We start from the raw sequence: 27,794 nt of genomic DNA, 5'->3' as shown, positions 1-27,794 counted from the left end.
TGAACCTACCACGACTGATGGTTATCAACACTTCCACTACATGATTGAAATCTGTCTTGAACATAAAGTCTTGGCAATTTCAATATGTTCATAATAGTAAATATCGGTATATGTTTAGAAAGTAGACAAAGACATGTTATTTCAAAGAAAACGGTGTTGCATGTGGATGTAGGTACAATCATTTATATGTCTTCATGCATTTCTGTTTCAAATTAGGAAATTTGTTATAGAATGGAATGTGTTACATAGCTACAGTACGGTGATGAGGTCATGTTTCCGCCTTTCCCACTGGGGCTGAATCTACTTTGAAGTCAAAAATATCTCATGAATAATATTGATTGAAGATTTCAAAAAGATGAAATATCGACATGCAGAGCCGGAAATGGAGACGATTTTATCACCTTTTATAAAACAATAGGAAATGTTTTGAATTATCAAATTTATCATATGTTTTCCAATAATCTCTGGAAAATCCACTGTAAATTGAGCAATAATCCAATTTCCTACATATGACATTTGCATAACTTATTACACACATTATACACCTTATGAAGTATGCATTTTTTCATAGAATCTCTATTACTTAAAAAATTCAAATAGATATTTTCCGAGGCAACTTTAGATGTGAGCTTTGATGTAGGTGATATTTTCTCCAAATGGCAGAACTATGCATGTCCCTTCACCTCAAACTATCTTTTCTAGACCGTCACGTGGTTCGCAAACATAATTTACAATCATACAATTACCTATTTCTTTCGAATTTGTCTTTTTCTATTTTGAATAAGATACTCCTGTTCAAATTCTCATTTCTAATTAGTTAAATGTGATATATAATATATTCTGAAAAAAGAAGATGCATTGTGTCTGCCTATACGCTTACAGAACAGGCATACTTATTTTTATTTCGTAATGTTCACTAAAATGCTTTTCTAACTGGTCCATGAACGTGTCTTAGAATTGTGCTTTAGTTACAAATTAATTGTCATTTGTAATTATTTGTCATTGCCTGCCCTGTCTTTGTATAGTTATCCTTCATCAAATAACTATTAATAGACAACGATCACCAATTTAGATTGTAGGAAATGGGATTTATTAACCAATTTTGTAATAAAACCTACAGCCGATTTTCCAGAGGTAGAAAAAGTATTTTCTCAATTGATAATTTTCATGACTATACCGTTAATTGTTCTCTCGCACCATACCTATACATGTAAATAAATATACATATACATTTCCTTCACATCCGAACAATGAACGACATATTTCCTTTTACACTATATATGAATTATCACATGAAATTAATAATAATAATCACAATTATCACAATCATTCGTTCTATCATTCTTGCCATGTCGTTATGATAGTTTTGATCCTGGTGGTACATGATTTGTCACGTGATCACTTTATACTAAACAATCGTTCACACTAACCAACATTTTAACAACAACGAATTTAATATTTACAATTAAAATAATTCTTTTTTCCATCTTTCTCATTCGCCGTCTCTCTCGTTTTCTATCTCATTCTCGCTCTCTTCCATTTGTCATATCTTTTAAACCACGTCGATGACATAGCTTACATTATCAAAAATGACTCAATATATATATATTTCTATTTTCATTTCAATTGGAATATTATATTTTATAATCCGCAATGAAGCGAACTATTATAATGGAAAGTAGATGAATGGAACAATGCCACTGTAATACAATCACAACACAACAGAAATCAAGATAAGAGATACTTATTCAAATCGACAACATTTTGCAGACAAGTAGTGATACTTGCTTACAACATTCGCCTAACAGTGTATACGATAGCGTGAAGCCGTGACAGCAACCTACACGAGAAACCGTTATTTTTCTTTACGTATTATACGTTTTGTTTGTTGAACCAAAAAGTGGTCCAATGAAATGTGAGAAACAAATAAATATAAACTATGCAAGCAAGATAGATACCAGATCATCACCGGCACATCCAGCTCAAACAGACATTTAATCTAAAACAATTTTGTCCCACCCTAACGATAAACACGCCAACATATTTAACATTAACAAGAAACATTTTCTATAAAGGAAAAGACTGAAAGAAAGTGACAAACGAATACAGGGCATTGTCCCCATAGAAACATGGCGACAGAGCTATTGTTAGGAAATATGTAGATGATAATACATAAGGCACAGATGTAGCAAGAAAGCCACGGCCAGTAATGAGTGTGAAAAATTGAGGACTGCTGGTGAAGACGACGTGTGGGTACCTTCACACTTGTAAGGATCTGACGGAGCTTCGCCTGATGGGCATCTACACGTGTAGGATCCAATGGTATTGACGCATTTTGTGTTCCCATTACAATGGTGACCAGTCTTTCCACCTTTGACTTGACATTCATCAATATCTGAAAGATCAAACACATTCATGATAAACAATACACAATAGATGTAAGTGAGGGATAGAAACATTATATCATTGTCAATAACAATTACTTTCTGATAAAGTCTTGTACGCGGACATAGAAAATAATGCCATATAGATATAATGTTTCACTGTTAACATTAAATTAATTACCTTCACAATGGGTACCATCACCCGTGAAACCAATTTTACACTGACAGCCGTAACGGGTAGCCATATTGACGCACACCGCATTTGCATGGCATTCGTGGCCCTTGGAGCAGAAGTCGGTACCTAAAAGAGAAGAGAATTCATCACACAATCATGAAAGTTTACAAAGCATACCAATAGATAGTATAAAAACGCAATTGCAAAATGAGTTTTACTTTTGTTTAGACTAATGTGTAACTTGCCACATATATTAACAGGATATTTGTTGTCGAGGAAGAAGACACTGTTGATATGTTTATTACTTTATAAGTATAGATGCGTCAATATCTCTTGGTTCATTTTTACCTACGATCAATTGCTTTCGAATAACGCTAGCGGGGTTCAGTGCTCACCTTCACACACAGGGCAGCATTCATCTTTGATATGCAATTGTTTTTCTACAGGACAATCTAAAACTTCGCAGTTTTGTTCAGGGTCCACTTTGGTACATGCCATTCGTCCATCCTATTAACAGAAATATCATGATACGGATTTATCTTTCATATAATTACATACATGAAATTAAGATAAGTTCTTATGATTGAATCTAGAAAAATCGCAATTTTCACAGACGGATATTACCATCCCACGGCACTTCAGTAACATCACAAGGCCCTACCGCGTTTCACTTCAGGAAATTTTCATACATACCAACACTTTAAACATTCTTCGCTTTTTTCTTTTTTTAAACATTTTTCATGAACAATTGACATTTTTTGTTGTTGTAAGACTAATGATTATATCCTTAAAGCATTACGGTGCTAGTTACGTAATCTTAAAAATCCACAACCATTCCACTTCTGTGTCTCGTTCATTGTAAGGAACACCGGAACAGACTGTATAAGCACTCACGAAATGACGATAATGGCGATATAAGTTACGAGTTCCGCAACCACTAGCATTCCGCAATTTATGACGGAACACGGACGCAGCCAAACAAATGTGCTTCCTTTACATTTACTCCGTGTGTCTGTGCTTAATCAATTTAGCAAAATTGTATACAGTCGTCAATTCTGAACCAGAAACGAGACTCTATAACAGTCTACTTAGCGCAACCTATTACCAGATCGGAACAGGTCAAGGTCTAAGTAAAATAAAACATTTTTTGTGGCGGAAAGATAAACATAGTTTGACGATACAAGATTAGCAAATTATATAATGCGTTTTCTTTATCGCAACAAATCAATGATAAAATCGATGTAGAAAGCATTTGTGTACTGTTGTAAACCTTATTTCCCTCTCCCTCTTCGATATTACTAACTTAGGATTGACAATACAAGCTATTCCCATATATAAGTTTATTGAAGAACTACATATTATGTGCTATTAACCATGATGTGAGATAAATGTCGAGGAAATCTAGGCAAATCAGTTTCAAGCAGCCATATAGGTGCCGTCAATGAACATTCCTGGATGTTATTTCGTCATTAACTCTCTGATTGAGTTAGGACCCAAAACCATCCGAATTATCTTTAGTGATATCGAGGCCAGTTGCACTTCTCACTAATCTATTTACAAGATGTCGGTACGGTATGTTAGTGAACACATGAAATAATCTCCGTGATTTACAGACAGTGAGACAGTATGTTTCCTCATTAACATATGACTTCGGTAATTAACATCAGGCAAGTAATCGACGAAAGCCGAAACTTTTCGTAAATTGCTTTGGAATCCAGGTAGTGAAAATCTTATATCCAAAAGTGTGATCAACTATGTTTGTACTCTAGAAGAAATGCTTGTGAACAAAGAAAGTAAAATGTATGCTGCATAACCGGTGAGGCAGAATCTAGGAAATTTAATGAAAATACTTCAACACACACTATATCATACAGCTGTATAAGGATGCCTACAAGCTAGGGCGTATCGGTAATGGATTCTTACCCATGGAAAGTTAATAAACTCATTAATAATACATAATTGTAGTAAGACAGCACAGGCTGATCACGACGGTTGCCTAAAATAAAAATGCAGAAATCGGGGGACAGAAACACATCGTTTGATATGAGGTGACAAATCCAGAAAGTATGATGACTTATGGTCTCTAAGTAACAGTTTCCAAGCATCTACATAATATATGACACAGTGATGTGTGATTTATACAGCTTAGTATACTTACATCGCACGTACACGTTACACACATACGCGGGGTGATGGACTGACCATGATCGTAATATTTCCCGCTGTAGAAACAGTTTGCTGAAACGGTAAAAGTTTAAATAAGATAACGAAAGTTGGTTAATTTTACAAATAATGAATAGTTCACTCATATGCCTGAATATATACCAATGTTCCTATCGTTGGATACAATACAGATATATGGTGGTGTTTGTGCTTCAATGACGAAACAAATGTATTATGCAATATGAATTCTATAATTTTTGTCGCACAAGGATGAAACAGATGTACAATGCAGTATGACCTCCATGACGTTTTGACTACGAGGACGAGACAGATTTATGATATTATGAATGCATTGTTTTTCTATGCTATACATAATTTAAAACTTATTTTGAGAGTTATAATTCTAATGTGTGATTTTGGAATGATCAGCTAAGACATCTTTTAAATTTTCAAACAAATGTTTCGAAGTGTGATATGTGGAAAAAAGAATAAGAATTAAGCACAGGAAAAAACAGTTGTATTACGCTATTTTCATCTACAATACAGACAATTACTTTGGATCACGTGAATTAAGGAAAGATGGCAGCATGTTTGTTAAAGCTATCATTGCTATTTTTCACAATAGCCTTCAACTCAGTCAGCTTTCTTCTATTTTACCGACAAGTTATCACCATATGGATTCACTACGGTGTTTAATGAAGGACGAGCCTGTTACAAATTACTTCTATTGACTTCAGTGGCAATATGATTTTTCCAGTTACGGGTTTGATATAAGGACACACATGGACTTTGTAATAAATCAGGCAGTGCCAAGCTCGATGTTACAACCGCTGTGTAGAGCGGCAACTGAAAGAGTGTCTGTGGATAATAATAGACCTATCATTAAGGCACCTGGGCCTTCCAAATATAAGTACATTCTGTTTTCAAACAAGAGATCTGAAGAAATAAGTGGTTCTTTATTTATGTTAATTTGCATTTTTTTCAGACATAGGAGCATGGTAAAGATGACACCGCAATCATTACTTATATTGATAAGATATATCTTCAGTTAATATAAATTTTAGATAAATCTAATTCGATAACGTTTTAGACTGTGTTGATAGTATCAAATGATACACTGAAGGGTAAATCTTAACGAAAATTTTAAAACAGAGGCAACGGAGATACTGAAGTTTATTGCAATCAAAACACGACAGCTGTAACATAAAACACCTCGGCATCCTTGGCAAGTTATACACTACATTCAGTTAACGAACTAAAACATATTTGGATTACAATTCTAACATTAAGATATTTCCTATACCGAATTTTAGAATATATGCCTAAGATTGCTAAAACGATGCAAAACGTATCCAAAGCATCAGAAGTAACACCTATCACTCCAATTTGAAATGGAGGAATTTTTTAACGGTTTCGTAAAAGCACTGCGAATGGCTGATACCCACCGAATTCAAGCAACAATGACAAATAAGACATCTAATTTTAATATCTATAGGTACCAATTTATGTTTTATCAATCGAAATAAAATTTCTTTCAGTTACAACAACTGATAATCTGTATGGCGTCTAAAGACTAACTGGAACAGGCATTCAGTGAAACTTGGCAAGGAAGGTGACGTCCAATGCGATATGGATCATGTGTGCCAAATCCTTTACCGCAATGTGCAACAAAGATATGCAAAACAAGGGTTACCGATCATTTTACTTCTCAGAACTCATGTTTAATGCTTCTTCAAGGAGGACTCTATCGATTTTCCTGACAATTATACAATCTGCTTTTGCCAAGAACGACTAAAATGCTAATCGACTCAGAGAAGTTGTCTGGATATTACCGCCCGTAAAGAGTTTCTAACAATCAAAACATCAATTCACTTTAAAACTACAGACGTTTCTCACATATATTTTGCGTTATTTTTGTGTTTACTTTAAGAATGTTAATACATCCCTTTTCATTTTGAAATTCTTTTTCGTTCATAAGATTCACTTCTTGGTTGCATCTCATCAATTAAAAAAAAATACCAAAAAATATTTGCATCATTAGATGAAATATTACGATGAGTAGCGTCAGGGAAACATAAGTACAAAGGTCAACTTAGAGTTACTCACTGAGACAGACAGGGCAGCACTCTCCGTCTCGATATACTGGATTCTCACATTGGACGGGCGGACAATCCACCTTCTGACATTCGACAGTGCCGTTCTAAAAAAATAATAATAACTTATTCAAATTTCTCGTCTACAACGAACGTAGCATTTCTCTGTACTCCTAGATAGAACAGACATGTACGATAAGGAGAAAAAAAACAATATCTTCGATGGAATACAATTGTCTGTAAGTGTAAGGTATGCTAACCCATCCCTTAATTGTAAAATATTTGATGCGTTTCTTTTAATTGAACAAACACAAAAGTTTACACTGGGTTGATCATCAGTACCTACAGAGAGGTAGAGAGAGAGAGAACGCTTACCGCACACCGACACATCGTGCATTGGTCTAGCTGCCACACCTCTCCCTCCTTCCGCAAAGTTCCATTCTGTGAACAACTCTTTAGGCACTCACACTGTTCCAAACCAAAGATTTTCTCTTCTGCCCGCAGAAGCTAGAAAATACAAATAAGATATACAATAACTCTGTCGAGAAAGACTGACAATGAAAATGATATCATCATATGTATTGGGTCAACTAATTAAAATTGATAAACTCTAGACGGCAATTATGGTTAATTTTACAGAGAGATCAATGTCAATGTGAATGCATAAACATCTCATCACAGATACAACATATTTTCACCAAAAGAAATTTCCCAGACTATAATAAACATTTTAATAGGCGAATATTGCCAAATAGTTCGAGTAGACCCCATACAATAATGTCACAAATCATTGTCAGAGAGAAATGTGTGGAACCCATATACTTGGACGTGAAATATTTATGAAATCTCTTTCATCGTTTTAAACATTCCCTTGGAAGGTCTACGATTGTCAAATATGATGCAGTTTACATCAACAAACGTACTGATAAAAAACTGCCTTACGTTTCTGTGCTCACATCAATATAATCTTGTATTAACATAGGAATACATCGTTTCATGAACGTTTGAGTGAAACACGCCCATTTTGCTGTTAACAATATTTAGAACGTTTTCGTAGTGTTTTCTTTAAATATTTTGTTCTTAAAAAATTGAATTCCATAATATTTTCCATCAATAAAATTTCAGCAAATAGCAATTCTGATTTAGTCCCGTTCTAGAGCATATCACTCCCGTACCACACACACATATAAATGATGTTATTGTAATGGGATAACTAGACGGTTCTTGAATCTTAAGCTGAAACAGGGACTTGCTATATCGGCAATAAAAGATGTACTGCTCAGGAACAGAGATGAAGTCGTATACTTAAGGAAATTAAGGCCAAACTGAAGTTGCTGGCACTGTCCCCAGTAAGAAGTTGAGAAACTAATAAGATTTGGGTTTCATCCTTTGAAAATGGTTACACTATTACAAAACCTAGCACTTACCTTCAGGGATAGATTTTGGTACAAGGAATACATATTTTTGACTTGCTGTTCAAGCGCTTGATACTGTGCACATGTAGGACAAGCTGAAAGAGCACGAGCAAACGTTAATCACTTTAAAACATTAAATTCTCAAATCCAATTATCTCGATTTTTCTCTGTAAGCGTTATATGAAATTTGTTGATTTTTTTATTGCTATTTAATCAATTTGGTTTCTGCAAGTATCTGCGTTTTATAACACTTGTGAAACCCATTACTAGCAGATTGATTCTAAATTGACCCAAACTTGCTTTGGGCGTGATGTTCTATACTACTTTTAATGTTTTTCCAAACGTAATCTACAAACACTATAACGTCAAGGTTGGTTAAAATTCGACGATGTATCTTGTTTTCCAAAGTATTATATATATTTCTCAACCTGCCAGGAGTATGCGAGGGTAATCTGGTAGTGTGACCCAAATATCCTGTATAACATTCCACACCTAATTGGCAATACATTTGTCAATGCGAAACTTTTATGGAATGATTAAATATAATGCATAAATTCAATAGCTAAATATGTCCTGATTCACACTGCATTTAAAGGGCATAATGTTGTCTGGATTTCAAATTTGGTTTAAAAAAATAAGACAATATATTTTTTCTGATAAGAATTTTGTAATAGAGAGAGTAAAAGACTAACGCAATTGCACCATGCGGTCATCCAGATGGGCTACATTACCATAAAACGCACTTTTGAATACGTTGTGTATTAACTATCGAAGAATTCTATGTTCAAGTTCACAAGTGCAAGCAAACCCTTCCAAATAAACCGTTTCCCCTTTTTTCAAGGATTCGAATATTATCACAATTAGTCAATCAATTATGAGGTTGGAAAATTCCCTGATATATATTTTACTTCTTTTTACAGAATTATTTAAGGACGTTTGACACAGAAAACAGAAAATAGTGGAAGGTTTCAACAAGCTCATTAAAACATTTTTAAATTAAATATTTCAACATCACTGTAGTACTAGTTTCGAAAACGTGAAACCTTTGCTAGCCATATGCGCTGAACATGTCCACAAGGTGGTCGAATGGTATGTGCTTATCTAAAACATTTAATTTGGAGGCAGAAAACAATACGTACCAGTATCTTGTTGTGGACATTGTAACAGATAACCGTGTGCCTGTGTTACTATTTTTACATCTTGCAAAGCCCCCTGCAAAAGGGTGAGAAAAGGCATGATAAGTTATACGACAACAATGGATGAATCAGCAAACAAGAACAAGTTTTTCTAACTGCTGACGCATTTAATCTGGTGCTTTACTGACTTCAACGACCGAGTTCTTCCGAGCTAAAACTAAAAAAAACCCATGAAAATTGACATTATTAGATACATCACATTAATTGATACAACATAAAGGAATTGTCGTCCCCTGACATCTATATAGAGGCGTTTCGTGAATGATCCTGTTCCATTTCATAATAAGTTAAACCTAGTATTTTGTCAGATTGCTGTCAGTTTGTGTTATGTTATCAGTATAGTAATGATGACTTATGTTAAGGCATCAAGAAACAAAATAAAATGCACTGAATGCAATCAATTAATCTTTTACTTCAAGGTGTGATATATACCATTACTGTCATGGTTATTGTCCGCTGAACATTTTTATTAACCGGGTTATCAAGTGAAGATTACCATCTGTCAATTATAGTAATGTAGCATACTTGAAAACAATGCAAAATAATCATTGGGACCTTGTTCATTCATTCCAATAACAACAATGACGTGCAACTCGATCGAGTAGTGGAAAGACGCTCACTTAATTCACTTGATTGGCTATCAGATCAGTGTTTTGTAATGAACTGAAATCAATATCTCTTCCAGTTTATCTCTCAGTCAAATACTTAAAAATACACCAGAGATAAAAAATTCAACAGCATTTCTTATAATGAATATCATAGAGACAAGAGGCAGTCCCTTAAACACTCGCAAATAAAAGCCTCCATGTGTAATCTACTTTCTTCCCAGATAAGGGAGGTTGTGAATCAGCTAGAGATCAATGCCTATATCTTATAGTACAACATATATTGCACTGAATGTCAATATTGCAACAACAAATCTTACTTGAGTAGGGTAACAATATTTGACTATGCGAAACAGGTTGGACTGATTGGGATAATAACATATCACGAGATTATCTAATAATTACTTAATTTATATAAATGATTAGTGATAGCTGATAAACAACATAGTTATATAATCAAGGCAATTTAACTTTTCTCTCATGTAAACAAGAGAATTGCATGTTTGCCAAAATCGTTAAAGGCTTATGTTTCTTTCTATAACGATACCTACAGAGCAGATAGGAACGTGGGAATATGATGTTACACCTTAAAAGAAAATGGTTATAACTTGTGAAAATGTTTGTCAGAAACAAAACATATACCCGTTAAAAGATGGTGATGGTGATGACGGTGATGATACGACAGAAGGTGCCTTAATCATCTCGTACATCGCTCTCTGTCTATAAAATCAAACACGCAACATCTTTGCGGTGATTGATGCATGAACCGCTCCCTGAGAACCCATCCGAGGATCTAGAATGATTGACAGGCTAGCACACCTGAGGGTATACATTATAAAGGTCGAGCTCACTAACACAGTGCACAACGTTATTTAATCTGTTTTGAAAGTAGCATACTGTGTTTGCCAAAAAACGTCATAACAAGAAAAGCGAATTATCGTATTTCTTAATTCCAGCTTTCGAGACAAATGATAAAGCTTAGGTAGGATAGGTTTTAACAAACACCATCTATTTCCTTTATGATGGTTAAAATTCACGGCATAGAAACAAATAGCCTTTTCAGATAAAGGGTTCCAAATATCTTGAGCATACGCAAAACTCAATACTGTTATTAACTAAACACATTTATTGGCATTTCTCGAGTGACAGCCATTAGAGTCAAAGTAAGACCTACAAAGCTGCACTCAAAAGATTGACAATGGAGGTCAACAGGTGCACATTTTTGGTAACGGAAGTGGATAGCGACCGTCACTGATTGGCATTAAAATGGCTTAAAACTCTACATTTATATGAGAAGACAGAAGAGATATAGATCGGCAGGGATGCGTTGTCCTATTTACAACACATCACGTGCTTCAACTCCAATAAACACAAGTGGATGAGAAAATTGGAATTTGGAATGCCTCTTCTTTCATTACTTACTAGTAGTGCTAAGTGTGGGTGTTGACGGGGTATGACATAATTTTAGAATTAGAAACAGCATTATCTAAGTTATAGAGATTAACTCAAGCTTTACATACTCCTCCATTAGAGCATGAATGCACGTGAGAGCACGCGACGACAAGAGGGTGTTTTCTCTGACTGATTCTGCCGTTGATACTGAGCTTACATACTCTTTTCAAAACAGATTACAGGTGTCTTTCAAACAAATCAGTGTAAAAGAACATGTTTCTTTATCAAACCTCTCTTGGCAAACAGTAGTTGGTTAAACGTATTCTACGTTTGGCAAGCATTGGTAGTTTCCATAGCATCGTTTTTAAATGAAACATCTAAAGACAATTACACAGGACTGAATTTATTAAGAAAGAAAAACAAGAAAAATTTAATTTGACTATAGACAGATTGTGTCGTCGCAAATACATAATCAATGTTAATCCTGGAGAAATATTATCGACGGTTTGAACAAACAAGTTGATCAGATACCAAAACAGCCAGGCATCAGACTTGTATCCAACGGGAAGAGTGTTACCTAGGGGTAAAACGATGGAAATAAACAATGTTAGAATCGGGTTTCCGACCAACGTTTGATGTCGGTGCCCATCAATAAACCTCTGTCAGATCGTTGATGTACTCCTATCAACTTAAGACACCCCCAACGAACTCCGAGTTTACCGCTACAATAGCAATGGGCAAACCATTACCTATACATTCAGACCTCTTTTACCACCGCTGAACCAGTATATTCGGTACATGTCCTTCTACATAAGATTTCAATGAATTTCTGAATATGGTATTTTCACCTTTACTTTATCTTCCTTCTCAATGCTACTATCGAAGATTAAATAACCCTTCTTTATAAATTAGATATTTTATGATCATTTTCATACATATTTGTTTGATCAACAAGATCTCTCCTATACTGCTGAGGAAGCTACCTCAGCCATGTGATCTTGATCGTTTTTGTACCAGAGAGGAAACGATAAAGGCAATAATTCATACAGAGATACAAAGTAGGAAACGTGGCCAAAAGTATTCTTGTTAAGACAGGTATTGCTATGGTACATGCTACACAGAACTTAAAGTTAAACTATCCGTGTGATCCGCATCCGCTGACTGATACACACCTGATGCCAGGTCTCACCAAAATGACAATGGAACAAAGAATTGATCCTATCTGGTGAAGTAATCATCAGGGTTGTCTATCGAGTCATTACTACTAAATTAGGCGTTGGCAACGCTAATGGCAATAGGGATTGACCATACATGCATAATGAGTATAGTATAGTGTTTCAAGTTGTGGAGTTCTTTTTAATTGCAAACATTTTTACAATTTCAAGCAAGTCAATGATGTGAGGAACATCATATATATTCAATCAAACAAAGCGGAGAAAAGAATTAAATAGGAACAAATTTTGGAAGCTCAAAACTTTTTTTTAATTTTTGTGGGCGCACAATATGCGCGAGATAAACGCAAGATGCAAACAGCATCGGAACCGTCTTTCCTCGTTATCATTGAACGTAAGGTATACTACGTGAATAGTTTGATATATTTATATAGAAAAGATAAGGGACCCTGCTCGTTTGATTGCTGGGCGTACAATTAGTCCTCGTATCACGCGCAGACCGACACCCACGTACATGTTTTGTCTGCAACACAATGTGTGGCGCACTAAATGTGGGGGAACCAGTTATAGATATTATCATCATAGCATTTGATTATCCGGAAATTTAAAATCATAGTTAAGATAGAAATCTAATGGAATAGAGGAAGTCGGATTGATCATGTTTACATAAGTGTTATGTAACAGTTCGTGTATTAAATGCATGCGAAAAGATGTATTACTTGTCTTAATACAGAAACCTTTATTTCACCATTCTTGAAAATCAGTGTTGTTATGTCAAATTAGAATCTGGCGCCTGTATCAAAATTGGTGTGAGGTCTCCACGCAGTATTCATCGCAAGCCCACTGATAAAAAGGAGAGATGTCGGAAAGACCATTACAGCAATCCCGACCAAAATAAAAATAGTTTTGTGATTCTTGTATTGAAATGCCTTACTTATATGTAATCTCCATTGTATGCATTTTCCATGGTTCTCATTCGTTATTTAAGGGTTCCATACAGTACTCAAGAGACAAATTGTTTCTCTTTTATTTCTGACGTTTTATACAAACATAAACTCATTAATCCGTGTAACATTTTACCAACAAAAATAAATCGACATTTAACTACACTGTTTTATACCTTAACGAATGTATGTAATGTAACGTAAAATATATTAAAATATGTAGACATTGATTAGTCTATTATGGCATTTATAATCGTAATAAATGACAGCCTTGCAGACAAAATGCAAGGTTCTGTTTGCTGCAACGCTGATATTTAATGAAAACTTAAACATTAACGTTAAAAACCCAGAAAGTAGGAAAATGGAAATAAAAATCCGGAGAGTGTTTTATATATTAGAATCACAGCTTCTCTTCCTGTTTCGTATTAAGGGTCATGATTGATTACATGATGAAGGCGTGTAGATGTCTGACTGTCATGGTCTGTCTGTCCTCAGAACAAATCCATTCTTCAAACCAAATATTTCGTAGCGAGTCAATTATTCATTTTGTGTGTTTACTGTTTCCAAGTGTAGAGCCAGCAGGCGTCCTCAATAACTCGGACGATTCTTCGCAGGGGATATTATTCTATTCTTTTTACAAGGTATCCGACACGGATTCCTGAATCGTTAGGCAAAGGCTGTCCCGGACCATTATTGGTTCCAGGATGTAATGTATTACACAAAAATATACATTGTTGAAAATATCTTTGCTTTCTCTTCATATTATAAATTTACTGTCCGTATGACAATAGTTTCTACATACAAGTAACTAGAAATGCGTTTAAAACTATTATGCCATTTTATATTTTAGCATTATCACACAAAGAAAGGAAATTAACTCGAATCCTACAACACTGTACGACATGGACAATGGAGGCTTTAATGTGCAACAGTATTTTTTATATAAAATTCTGAAAATATCTCTTAAGTAATATACCATTGCAAATTCGGATCTACAGAATAAATGCAAATAACGTGTAAATAAAGATTAAACAAAACTCATTATCATAACAAATAAACTTAATTTTTTCCCACCAGTATTTGATATATAAAAAAATCTGCTACACATACGTTTTACAGGAGTCTTATACTTAACGAAAGTTAGTATTTATGTCAGGTGTTGTAGTATGTGTTGCCAGTTAATAAAGATACAAAGGGTAATACACGTGTAAACACGTGAATGACAGTCAGAATAGCACCACTCTGTGTGTGACCTGCTCCCTCCCCCGGCGCTCCAGCACCACGCCGATCACAATGCCACTTCGCATCAGTGTAGTATGCACGGCGGGTAAGAAAATGGCGTCAGCATCATACGGAAGGGCGATTCAAGTGAACGTTTCTGGTATAGCCTCATGAGCTGGCATGTCACTCGGCCGTCTGTGAGTGCAAACAATGCCCAACCGCAGGCCGACCTCGACTTTATGAGGTACCAAACATGTCGGCAATGCTTAGATGAAAGGACCAGTGTATTCTCAGACATCCAATACATTTCTATGTATGTTTTATTTTCTCGTTTTAACAGGTGTCATAAATAAACCGGTTTTTTTTGTAACGGGCACCCAAACGACATCATGTTAAGAAGAACAAAATGCTGCTGTTCGAAAATAATAATTATAGGTCATGCATGACTTTCAACATGATACAAAGGAAGAAAAAGTGGCAACAAAGTCTTTATGTGTAGTAGTCTAAGTCACACAAACATAACTACTGATACCAATTAAATTCTGTACCAGAAGACTGTATTTTCATAATTCGGAAAAATTGATGTGAAGATATTCATGTGTGGCAGGTCGGATACAATGTGAGAAAGAAAAGATCGTTAAATCCACTAACGATAATAAGATAGCATTATATGTATTACACAGCATTGTGATGAATGGGTCTAATGCCAACATATATTACAAATACAGATACAACACTTAAAAGAACTATCTTCATCCGCGATACAAAAAATTACATTCTATTTTTACTTCAGTTTATTTTTCTAAGGTTTAGTGTAATGTGTGAACCAGACGCCTTTGCTTTGTGATTTTACGTATCTTATGATATCAATTTTCTTGTCTCGAACATAAAATGCCTCTTCATCTTCTTTTTGTATCATCCCGTATGTTAATGACTAGACTAGTACTAGTCTTTGATCCCTCATTGGTGACTTAACCGAGGCAAATAATATGTTTTGAGTTTGTTAGAAAACCAAATTACTAAAGCTGCCGTCCAATTATTTTTAACTATCTAATGACAATCAGCACGAGAGTACTGAATTACGATGTTATCAAACAGTGAATTTATTTTATTTTTCTATATTTTCAGAAATCTTTTCTCAATGGCGACTTAATTCAACTGTACCTAGGTTTTGTACCTGTATGACACCCAAACTCCTGCATCGAATTCCATTCACGGTAGAAACAAACGGAGAAATTAATAAGCAATTGATTTTTTCAAAGTGGATGAAATTAATGAATGCAACAGAATCGTACAGATTTTAGTTCTAACCATGAATCATCAGCGGTAAAATGGACCAGGAAACAATAGAGAAAAATAAAACCGAACGATATCCAATTTTGACCTTCTAAGAGCTTATAACAGGCTGTCACAAAAGGATAATTAGTTTCAATTATAACAATCTTAAAGCTTCAAAGACAATATTTCAATACATCATTGTTGTCGCAATGACGCAATGAGCATACAAATTGGTACTAGTTATATACCATGCTCTCATTGACAGCTTCAACAGTTTACCATGATGTACACTATAATAATTAAACATTGTACGCCAAGAGTATTGCTCTCACTCAAATATGGAAAGAAATAAAAAAGATATTTTCCACTTTTTAAGTGTTCTTAAAACATAAATGAGTAAATTCCATAGCCAACCATCGCGCTGAAATACCTACCCTAAACAGTGCATGTTGACCATTCCTTTGGCCAACATAAAGTTTTAACGTCCCTGCCGTAGATCTCCTGTCCACAGTTTTTATCACTCTTTCGTATATTCTATTGCAGTCCACAAATAATTTGACATGAGTCCCCGACAAAGAAAGTGCAAGTTTATGCCACTGGTTGTCGGCAAGTCGGTATGGGAATGTTTCAACGAGTGTTTGTTGGTCATGAGTGTAATGGAAACGGATTTCATCCCTCCGTCCACTGCTCTCTATCTCTAAAAATCTGAAAATAACAAGATGATCACTTAAAATATAAAATATTTCAAAAAAGAAATATTTTAATCTATCAACACTCAGTAGCAATAACAATCGATATATTTCAGGATTCATAACAATTACTTGTAACGCGCAAAATGAACGGGTTCAATACAATTAAATGGTAAAATGTTCTTAATATCTGAAGCAATGATTCTGTTTTACCTAATAATAAAAAAAATCATTCCGAATACATCACTGTATCATTTCCAGCATACAAAAAACTAAACTAACTGAGGTGACAACGTCTATAATGTTCTCGAAAATGCTTTTTTATCTTTTTATATCACTAAGTTGTACATAGAACCAGGTACTCATGGACAAGTTTTGATACATTGTAGAATGTTCGCTTCAAGATACGTGTTAATTTCACAAGACCTCATCGGCAGACTAATGGAAAAGAAAAACGCTGTGGAAGTACGTCCGTCTCTTTGTCGACAACTACTATTATCTCAGGATCTTCGCAAATTATACTGAATCTGATTTTCGCCTTGACTAGTTGCTTCATACTGTTTCTTTACTTCAATATATCATTATTTATTCTAGATATCCTTTCAGGATATGGCAAAAATCCATTATTTGAATAAAGATAAAACCTCCGAATTATATTGTATCAAATATTAACCTACCAACGGAAATAATATATACAGCAGAAATCTTTTTGCACAAACTTATTACAGTTTTAAAAAACATGAAAGAAACACAAGAAGATGGCAACTTGGCTGTAGAGGATGGTGTTCCCGAATTCTTAATTTAATATACCATAGCTGCATGATTAAAAAATGATAAGGTCAGTGGGTGTACATATACATGTCTTTATCCTCTCAGGTAAAGGTCATGCGATGCCATCTTTAACTCCTTGCTTGAAGTGGTCAAGTGTGATATTCGACCCTTTAACCTTGAGCGATGACCACAGAATCTAATTAAATGTAAAACATAACTTTTCAATGATATCATACCTAATCGAATACGCATGGCAAATCCACAAGATATATTGTAGTGAAGCCTTGGATTTATAAAATAGGTCAACTGTGACCATTGTTACTCCTAATTTGACAGATGTTTCTAAAATTCAAACAGAATAAATACCATATCTTTACCTCGCATGGAAGGAATATACACGCATTTGATATGTTTCCTCCTATTTCTTGAGTGTTTGTTGACCACAAAAAATTAACATGGAGTATAATGAGCCAACACTTTTGGTTTTTCCCTGCGGACGGACAAAATCGACGCACGCACGAACGGCACTGATATACAAACCTCATTTCAAGGAGAAAAAACGGGAAGTTTTATGCATAAAATTATCTTAGAATACATGTTTATCGTTAGATAGTGAGGAAATATGATTATTTTATTTCTACATCATTTAGAAGTATTTCGTTCTATCACTAAAGCTATCGCATGATGAAAATCATTACCGAACAGGTTTGCTTCAGCTGTATTGATAAAAATGACTAAACGTTTTCAATGATTCACGTTCTCAACTTGAACTCTTGATTGCATTTGTTTGTTTTTCCCCCATTCCTCGATCAATGAATGTCAGGACATTAATTATTTTATTTTGGGCTGCCAGCTTGCCATTACGTTTTAATTTCCCGAATATTTGAGAAATATTACGTAACAGAAACCTTAATATTTTTTTAAAGAATAATTTGCGTTCGCGATGCAGTAAACAGGTATAATTGGAGTCCTATACAGAGAAATAATTATTGAGTTCTACTCAAATTTTGTAATCGTAGTTTCCATTTATTGATCTTAGTCATCTGATGTTTACATTTTTATTCATTATCCATGTGTGTCAACAAGTACGACCATTCATGATTATGTAATAAATGCTTTCTGAAAATCGTTGCATCATTTATTAATGATGTAAGGAAGAAAACGTCGTCTTATATATACATATAAATAATGTTGATTTCCCCATTCCTTGCTTAAAATATTAGGTGTTGCAGTGCCGCTATTACAGCGTGTGAAAGATCAACAAATATTCCCCTTAAAATACTTTTGGCATAATAGTTAGCCGGGTTTTCATTGGGAGTTTCACGTATGAGCAGATTGCCGTCTTACTTGCTTAGTTAAAGGTTGTCAGCAATATAAAGTTTAACGTCACAGGTCCTTGAATAATGACAATGGCAATGAACACAATTAGGTACAACATACAGGATAGTAGGAGGTAATCGGGAAACTTCATTCTTTTCAGTACACAAATCCCGATAAGAACACTTTTGAAATTTTATTTTGTGTCTCCCACTACTACATTATGATATAAGGGAGATAAGTCCATCGTATCTTTCCGTTCCTACCGTCTATCTTTCCAGAAGATGTTTCCTTGATGACCGGCATCTAATGCCCCTGTTACTGGGACGCCTACATGTAGCTGCTAACGAGAGAGATATAAAGGGATTCTCTTTGTTTAGCATTAATATCGTATCGCCTTTGACTACGAATTTTATTCTTGCGTATCTAGCATTTTGTATTTGTATTCACCATACATCATATCCGATTAATTTCATTTTCAACACGCCGATAAAACATTCATTACAATTTTGTATCGAAAATGAAAGAAAATATGTTACTTCCCTCCTAGAAGCGACCTCCTAAGTTGACGACATTTTAACATTTCCAAACATCAAAACTGTTTAAAATCCACTTCATGGGCCTTGTTTATTTTCCGTTTGCTCCCATATCTCGTATACATATACATAGTGTCTATCAAACAGAACTGATAAGACCTCTACTTTTAACCCTTCCCAACGCATCATAGACTTCGCCATGTCATTTTGTAAAAGAGATATAGTGGAGTTTGTCCCGACAGAAATAGCCTTGCAGAGCTGTATGATACGCGTCTTATTACCGTTTTATGTATTAAGTTATATATGTTTGATTTCAATTGGGATAAAATTTTGGCACTGCAAAGTTAAATAATCTTAAGTGGGCTGTAAATGGGCTCTAGAAATATCTTAGATGGCTTTCGCGTGCTAATGACTTTTCATTCATATTTGAAATGTTTCCACCGTATTTCCTGTGTAGTTCACACTTATCCAATTACCTCGGCTTTTTATTCCGAGATTTGATTGATTCTTTTTTCAGCGATGTAGCGATATTATATAAGGAACAGTAGCTGATCTCTTGAGAAACCGTTTGACGTCGACTCCTTATACTTTATTAGAGGAAAGCTCAATAATATATGTTATACATATCTTCTTATCTCCCAATTTAACATGAAACTGTAAAACATAGCTGGATCTGAGGTTTATAAGCAGCTATCGCCTCATTAATTCCTATCTTCAAGCCTTATACAGTTTTTCGAAACTTGTATAGACGATATGACTTTTTGTACAACTGTAAAATATATTTTTCCGTAGTGACAGTAAGTGTCAGTATTCAAACTTGAAATCCTGTCCTTAATCCTATTTGAAATGTCGTAACACGATGATATTTAACGTCGGACACATGTCAAGCTTTTAGCAATACCTCGCACTTATTTGCTATAGAACATCACACTACAGTGCACTAGTCTACACTATTATCATACTCAAACTACGTCCAACGTCATATCGCACAGGAAAAGAGAATAGATCCTATTGAATTATGACGATTGTAAAATATCCTACAGCCTGTCTTGTCGCAACCCTGTCGTTGGTTGGGGATACAGTGATGTTGCTATCCAGAAATGAATAATTCAATTCACAACAGGGGAATTAAGATTATCACGCTAAACATACAACTATCTTTGTCGATTTTGTTGTAGGATAAGGTCAAGGTAAACGGCTTATCATTTATATTTTTTATATATAAGCGATGGACGTAGTCAATAAATTTCTTGTTATTCAAAGACAAGTAATCATCAATATATCCTAAAGTTAAAATCTTAAGGACTTCGCAAGGTCTTTGCGACCTCTTTTGAAACATTCAATTTCGTATGAGAATAAAAAAAAATTGTTTCAGTCAAGAGAGTGGGACAATTTGTTCCAATAAAGCAAGAGATCAATGTTTTACACAGGTCATATTAACACCTTACCGCCTAACGTGATGCCGATGGATATTTCAGCTGCCGAAAAAGTACAGATACAAACCACTGACCATCATTGAGGCCAGGTCACAATGAACAGTGGTTGTGGTATTTGGCTCGGGTAAAACTCTTGTGTTAAGTCGAGCTATTTTTGATTCTGGACCATAATCTGTTCTTGTATGGATATGTGTCCTTGGTCTATATACCGATTTGTGGCCTTGACTTTCCAGCAATTAGGTGGAGAAATACTGGTTGGCATATTTTTACCATCATAAAAGTCAGTCTGGCCTTGACATTCATAGAGATAGCCATGGATGTGAGAGGCCTTAGAAGGAGGAAATGCACTTTGTTCCCGACCTTGTCAATCTAAGGTGTGTGCACTCTAGGAAACATATTTGATCGTTTTCCGAGTGTTAAAACTGCATGAGCCAATCAAACATCGATCGCCGAAGTGTTAATCTGGCGACTTAAATCCTTGACCTCCCATACTACAGGAGGTTCCAGTTAGGCTTAGAAACGCGGAATATAAGTGATATGGCTCAGATTATTTCAAATGCAATATATATCCGTATTTTGGTTTCGAAGTGTATTAATTCAGAACCAAATAACACAACGTCAACTCATTGAATCCCGAGAATGAATATAACCCAGATGTATTTGTGATTGTCCATCATCTTATTTCCGGATGAAGGCCGGCCCTAAAGAGCTTACCTTGTTACACTAGAAAGGTATGCACGTATGTAAACCACCTACATACATTGTCAGGAGATAGTCCGTGAGATGGCATGCGTAGTGTTATCCTTTACCTACACTGGTAATTATTTATTGCATTCATTGATAAGACTTGACAAGATGTTATGCCATTTTAATATGATAGAAATATTCATTTCACAGCGCTCACATTTTGAATCTATTTTATGTAAATCGAAATTTATATTAAGAGTGCCATTCATTTGTAGGAAGTTTAGTCCTCGCGGTAAGACCTAATTGCATGCCATGTTTTTAATTCATTCGAATAGTGGCATGGTTCAGAATAAACATGCACTTGTCGTTAGTCAGATATATGAAACTTACAAAATTTATTTAATTATGGATCTAGTGCACCATTCAATCTAGATTTTAAATTTCTTTCAATCACTTAAGATTTTACTCAATCACATCATCATTATCATAATTAAGGCCCTTAGCATTATTGGCGAGTGCAAAAAAGGAAGAAACAGCTGTATGATGCAGTGCGTTTCATTATTTTACTATGTATCTAGCTATCTGTACCGAGACGTGTTATTAGCTTGTCGTTTGTATATACTTAGAGATAGCAGGTGGCAGACATTGCTGGTGGACATTAAAGCCCCCAAGGTTTGCTGTAATTTGCATGCCACATTTTAATTCGAATAGTGGCACGGCTCAGAATATACACACGTGTAAAATTATTTATATTATCTGATATATGAAAATTACAAAATTTCTTCAATTAAACGAAAACGTGTCCTTCGTCGCATCGCAGATTTTAAAATGTAGACCCTTAGCATCACTGACGAATCCTAGGACGAAACAGCTGTATGGTGCAGTTTAATATATATATTCACTTGTGTGTCTTTTGTTTAATCTGTGTTTTTGTACTATCTACTCGATAGTAAAGAGCCATGATATCAATGAATACCAGTTTTCCAAGAATCTGAAAATGTCGCATGCATTGACAACAAAAGACTGAGCTTACCTTACAATGTCTGAAGAAAATGCTATGATACTCCCCGCATCTCCAACCTCCTGTTTCACAGTTGCTAAAAAAGTTACTTCACTATTCTCACGTAAAATATGAAAAGCCTCTCTCAACACAGTATTTGGTAAAGCTAAGTTCCGACTTGGATCTGAAAAACAGGAAATATCATACATCAGTATAAAGTAATCCTATCAATGTAGAAATCTTGTCCAGTTGTTTAAACGGTAATCGTTTCATTTCATCAAATTCACGTCAATGACATCCTATTGCTTGTTATTAAGTGTTGTCAGTAAGAAATCATGATATTAGTGCCCGTTGTAAACAAGAGATTTCCGGATAAACCTTTCCTCCTAACAATTGCCCCCTCTCCTCAACGTGTAATATATAAATATATAAACTATCGCTATTACAAACTCGCTATGTAGACTTTAATCGAAGTTTGGAATGTACTTTAAACACATTATAGTTTGCTTCGAATACGGGGAAAATGGAATATATCTCCAAATAACAAATTTTTTAAAGTTTATTTCCCACATATAGAAAATCAATCTCACGATTTTTTTCACGATTCAGGAAAGGTGTGATTAGTAATGGTTAAATATTATAAATCGTTGACCCTGATCGTACAATAAGTAATTCGGACGTATAGGCATCAGATACCAATAATAATTACTCGCTGTTGATTGACTTAATTTAAAATTTTCTGTATTTCCATCAGAATCTTTAAATATCGGCTGTTAGTCATCACTTTGACCTGGTTTAATGCCCAACACCGTCTGAGTATTGTACACAGCATCAAGCGTTTAGGGGGAGACTTTGGATAATCCATTACACAAGGAAAGTTTTTTCTTTTAGTATATTATCAGAAAAGAGAGGAAAATTTCATTATAACCCGGAAATGTTGTTTGTAGTATCGCTCGTCCCGAGGTGATACGGCCCGACATTAAACGTGGCGTATGATTGCCTTCGGGCTGCGCTTTTCAGCGCAAAACACTTGTTCGCCATGTCTGCTCAGGTTTATCTAGTCTTTTTTTGAATGGGGGTGGTACTCTACGAATTCCCAGGATAGTAGCTAAATGAGTCAAAAGACATGCAAACTCGCTCAAATCGGCATCACAGACAGTTTTTTTTAGAAATAAACAAAGAAGTAATGGTTGTTGTTACATAACTAAATAACATAGCTAAACTGTACATTTTACCTGTAACGCAACAGGATATTGTACATACAATTTCACTAGACACATGCAGCAAACAATATGATATTAATTGAATCTTTTCGAATAAAATTCAATTAAACTCTGATAACTGCTTGCGTGTGCTTATTTTGGGTTGTCGATGACTGGGCCAAATTATACCATAACTTCAGTCATGAATGAAATTCTGTTTTTCGCTTATCAGTTGCTAACGCAGCGGTGGCGTTGCTGTTACAGAATGTAACACTCTTGAGAGCTATTTATAGCACATGATCCCACCCCAAGACTACTTAACAAAGTCAGGATTTTAACCAAAATGAAGACAAGATACTGATTAAACATATAACTAACTTAATCAATTATGGCACCCCGAATTGAAAGTATAAAGTGTTGATGAACAGGTCTAAATTAACATATACGAAAGATGGTGCATACCTTATCTGGTGTCAAGATCTCGCTTACATGTTACATGAGAGTAAATATAGGTCTGCAGGTATGCCTACATGTTGCTGGGGGAGTATAAAACACGGAGATCCCGAAATAGGTCTTCTTCTAGACATTCATAAATTGATATGTATTTAAAGTACAGTTTGGATAGCATCATATTTCTCCAGTCTGCACTCGTGTAATCTCGTGAGATATGGACCACCTCCCGTTAATTGGCAAAAGCGACATGACCAACATTGTGAACTAGCCCAACTAACTATATTTTTTAAAGTAAAAGATTTTCATCAAAAATAAAATGATTCCTTTTGGTATGTACATTTTATTGAATGTAGTTGTGTGATGAAGTTGATTGTGCAGTTTTAGTAAATTCCGATTTTGATAAATGAGAAGATATGAACAGTGCTATTTGTTTCTAAAATAAAATGGCGTCCAGGCATCTAACGAATGCACACCGGAATGGGATACTTTAAAACTGTGGATGTTGGTTATTCCTTTTCTTTGATAAGATTGTCATGCTTGTCGAAATACAAAGGTCTGTTTACGGGGCCAGGTCTTCCACACCAATCTGATAAGAGTTTATCACAGGTAATTATCCTCTAACAGCCGACAAGTGGAGATGTAGGTGATGGCAATGTTAAAACACAGGTGCGTATATATACACTCACACGTATATATAATGTCATTCCACAAATAAATTATAAGACACTACCATCCATGGTTGTATAATAGTTTTGTTCATTAACACCAAGTGCGCTAAGACTACAGACTGAGGTTAATTCAGAACGAGGCACACGAAAAATGGTGTCGATCGATAATTGACATATCTTAGTATATCAAGAGACACATTCTTGTCTGTATCCCACATGAACTGATTCATGACAATAGCATGTAGTCATACTCCCTGGATGTACATAAAACTAGTTAGCATGGCTTACTACCCAGTCTACCGGGAATACATAGTTTGTTGTTATAAAAAAAACAGTTAAAATATGTATAGAATATCCCTTCTGCAATAGGACAACAGAGAACACTATTTAATATATGGATATATAAGCTGCGAAAAAGGAACACTTTAGATTTGACAAAGGCATACCCTATTATGTACTATAAACACTTGACTGAAAATGTAGTAATGTACATTCTTTGTAATTAAAATTCAATAGCGGTTGTCTACAGCTTGCCTGCGTGCAGGGAAGCTTTCGGTCATGCACATTGTAACGTGATCGACATCCACAAACTAGTATTCTAATAATTGAAATTTACTGCCTACAAAGTCGTTTGCTGATTGATATCAACATTCATTGTCAGCACATGCTTTGATAACGAGGCCCTTATTTGTAGTTCTAAAAGTATGCAAATGTGTATGCAGCTTTCATGAATTATTTATTAAAATCATTTGCTTCCATGTTATGCTACGCATACCGAAAAATAAAGATAGCATCTTACAACATTGTTGTGTACTGACGAAATTACGTTCTCGTCACTTTTGAATTCCTAGATTACTGAAGATTTAATTATACCAGTATATTCAATACTCGGATCACCAACAGCAAAACAGTGTTCACAGTATATACAATGCTATTTTTGGGTTGTAAAAATGATACAGTGATACACATCATTTTTGGTATTCGTGGAATGTAATAATGATACAATTTTAAGAAACATAAACGGTATTTGTAAAATGTAATGTTACAGATCATTTATCGAATTACTCCACTGTAATGGTAAATACATTATGAATCATTTATGGCATTAAGGGGTCGCAATGACTGTACAATATTATGTATCTTTTTCAATATTAATGGGTATTAAAAATTATATACCATTTATGGTATTAGGGATTTGTAATAATGGTAAAGTATTATGTTTAATTTATAGGATTAGTGAAATGTTAGAATATAATATGTTATTTATGGTGTTAATGAATGGTAATGGTAGAATATCACATTTAATTCATGATCTTAGTGAAAGGTAATGTTAGAATATAATATATTATTTATGGTGTTAATGAATGGTAATGGTAGAATATCACATTTAATTCATGATCTTAGTGAAAGCTAATGTTAGAATATATGATGTTATTTATGGTGTTAATGAATGGTAATGGTAGAATATCACATTTAATTCATGATCTTAGTGAAAGCTAATGTTAGAATATAATATGTTATTTATGGTGTTAATGAAAGGTAATGGTAGAATATCACATTTAATTCATGATCTTAGTGAAAGCTAATGTTAGAATATATTATGTTATTTATGGTGTTAATGAATGTTAATGGTAGAATATCATATATCAATTATGATATTTTCAAAAGCATAAGAGAGTTGTTATATTTTTAGGATCATTTTCTGTGGGGAATGGGCGGATTTTAACGTGACCAATGTTTGCTGGAATTCTCTACTTCATACACAATTCTCTGTTTTAAGAAGCATTATTCTGAATCGTTAAAACCCTCGTGAAGATCATTTGACTTTTATGTAAATGGGGATTCTAATCGTATCCATATGTCATACATTAATATTTTAGCAATTTACCCCGAGTTAAGAACAGCTGAAATGTTTCAGCCTACTACGGCTATAGCGACCATTTCCTTTTCATTGGTATTTATTACGACGACGTGCTGGTCCAGACACTACCAATATATCTGCCATGCATAAGGAACAGAAAGAAGTCTTTAAGGAGAATAATCAATGACGGGTTTACTTAGACCTTGTTTCAGAAGCATCAGGCATCATAAAATACCAAGGTAGCAAGATCTAGCATTATGATAGGAAAGGGGATTGTTCAGGGCCCCATTTTCTATTGGCTAACATACACCAATTCATGAAACAAAATCAAGATTAACAATTTGTACATGTCATATATTTATTATTGACAACGCTTCCTAACCATACCATACATTCTCTAAGTATAGACTCTGTCAGTCAATAATTTAGTGATAAAAAACCTATACTGCTGAATGTAGAAGTAGGTTCTATGCTAACTCAATGATGTAGTGTAAGAGACATTTATTAGAACGAAGATTTATTGAGATATAAGCATATTTCCAGATCGATACTATATATATAGACGTTCATGTAATTTCTTTCTTTGTAAACATTGCACAAGTGTTTCGTTATTCCCTCTCCACTTCATCAGTGATTTTTGCGGCGTTTTGCAAGTTTTTAAACATTCAGTTAATCGTATGTATAGGATAAGTTCAATGAAATATAAACCGCTTCCTACTGTGTGTAATTAGTTTATCAGTATATAGTCGGTGTACAGCGCATGATAGTGGGGGCCTCCAATCAATCTTCTATTGATAATGATACCGGTCCGGAAAGGGTGTACCGAGATCGTCCCAGTTATATTACAAAAATAAGTAAAAAGCGTGTATTAGATTGGAAGGTTCGATAAAAAGGCGACTTCGGAAATATGATTGAAGATAATTTTTCTATATTCGAATTTTAACGCTTTAGAAGGTGACAGAAATGTCATCTATACCGGAAATTGATAAAGCGGAGGTGAAACATTCTGATTGGGAATCCTGCAAGTCATGCGTAACTGATTGATATAGGAGCCATTCCAGGGAACATATTGGTTCGTTATTCCATTTATAAAGTCTGTTTATAAGATAATGGAAGACTAGCAAAGATTGACAAGA

The 27,794-nt window shown here is 34.7% G+C and overlaps 1 protein-coding gene across 1 annotated transcript in view; it reads right to left on the bottom strand.

Annotated features, from left to right (window-relative positions):
* LOC132552673 (protein kinase C-binding protein NELL1-like) overlaps positions 1-27,794 on the bottom strand; it is an 82,932-nt gene that overhangs the window by 12,370 nt on the left and 42,768 nt on the right. The window contains exons 3-12 of the mRNA XM_060216863.1: positions 22,508-22,658; positions 16,473-16,743; positions 9,370-9,442; positions 8,243-8,325; positions 7,191-7,322; positions 6,829-6,922; positions 4,718-4,797; positions 2,955-3,066; positions 2,566-2,685; positions 2,258-2,395 (exon numbers count right to left, since the gene is read on the bottom strand). Coding sequence (XP_060072846.1) covers positions 2,258-2,395; positions 2,566-2,685; positions 2,955-3,066; positions 4,718-4,797; positions 6,829-6,922; positions 7,191-7,322; positions 8,243-8,325; positions 9,370-9,442; positions 16,473-16,743; positions 22,508-22,658 — 1,254 coding nt within the window. The remainder of the gene's footprint in view (positions 1-2,257; positions 2,396-2,565; positions 2,686-2,954; positions 3,067-4,717; positions 4,798-6,828; positions 6,923-7,190; positions 7,323-8,242; positions 8,326-9,369; positions 9,443-16,472; positions 16,744-22,507; positions 22,659-27,794) is intronic.

Source organism: Ylistrum balloti, unplaced genomic scaffold (genome assembly GCF_031769215.1).
Source record: "Ylistrum balloti isolate Yb309-2 unplaced genomic scaffold, AGI_CSIRO_Ybal_v1 Utg370266, whole genome shotgun sequence".
Lineage (NCBI taxonomy): Eukaryota > Metazoa > Mollusca > Bivalvia > Pectinida > Pectinidae > Ylistrum > Ylistrum balloti.
Note: the sequence above shows the minus strand (reverse complement) of the source record. Positions and strands in the feature narration are given on the sequence as shown.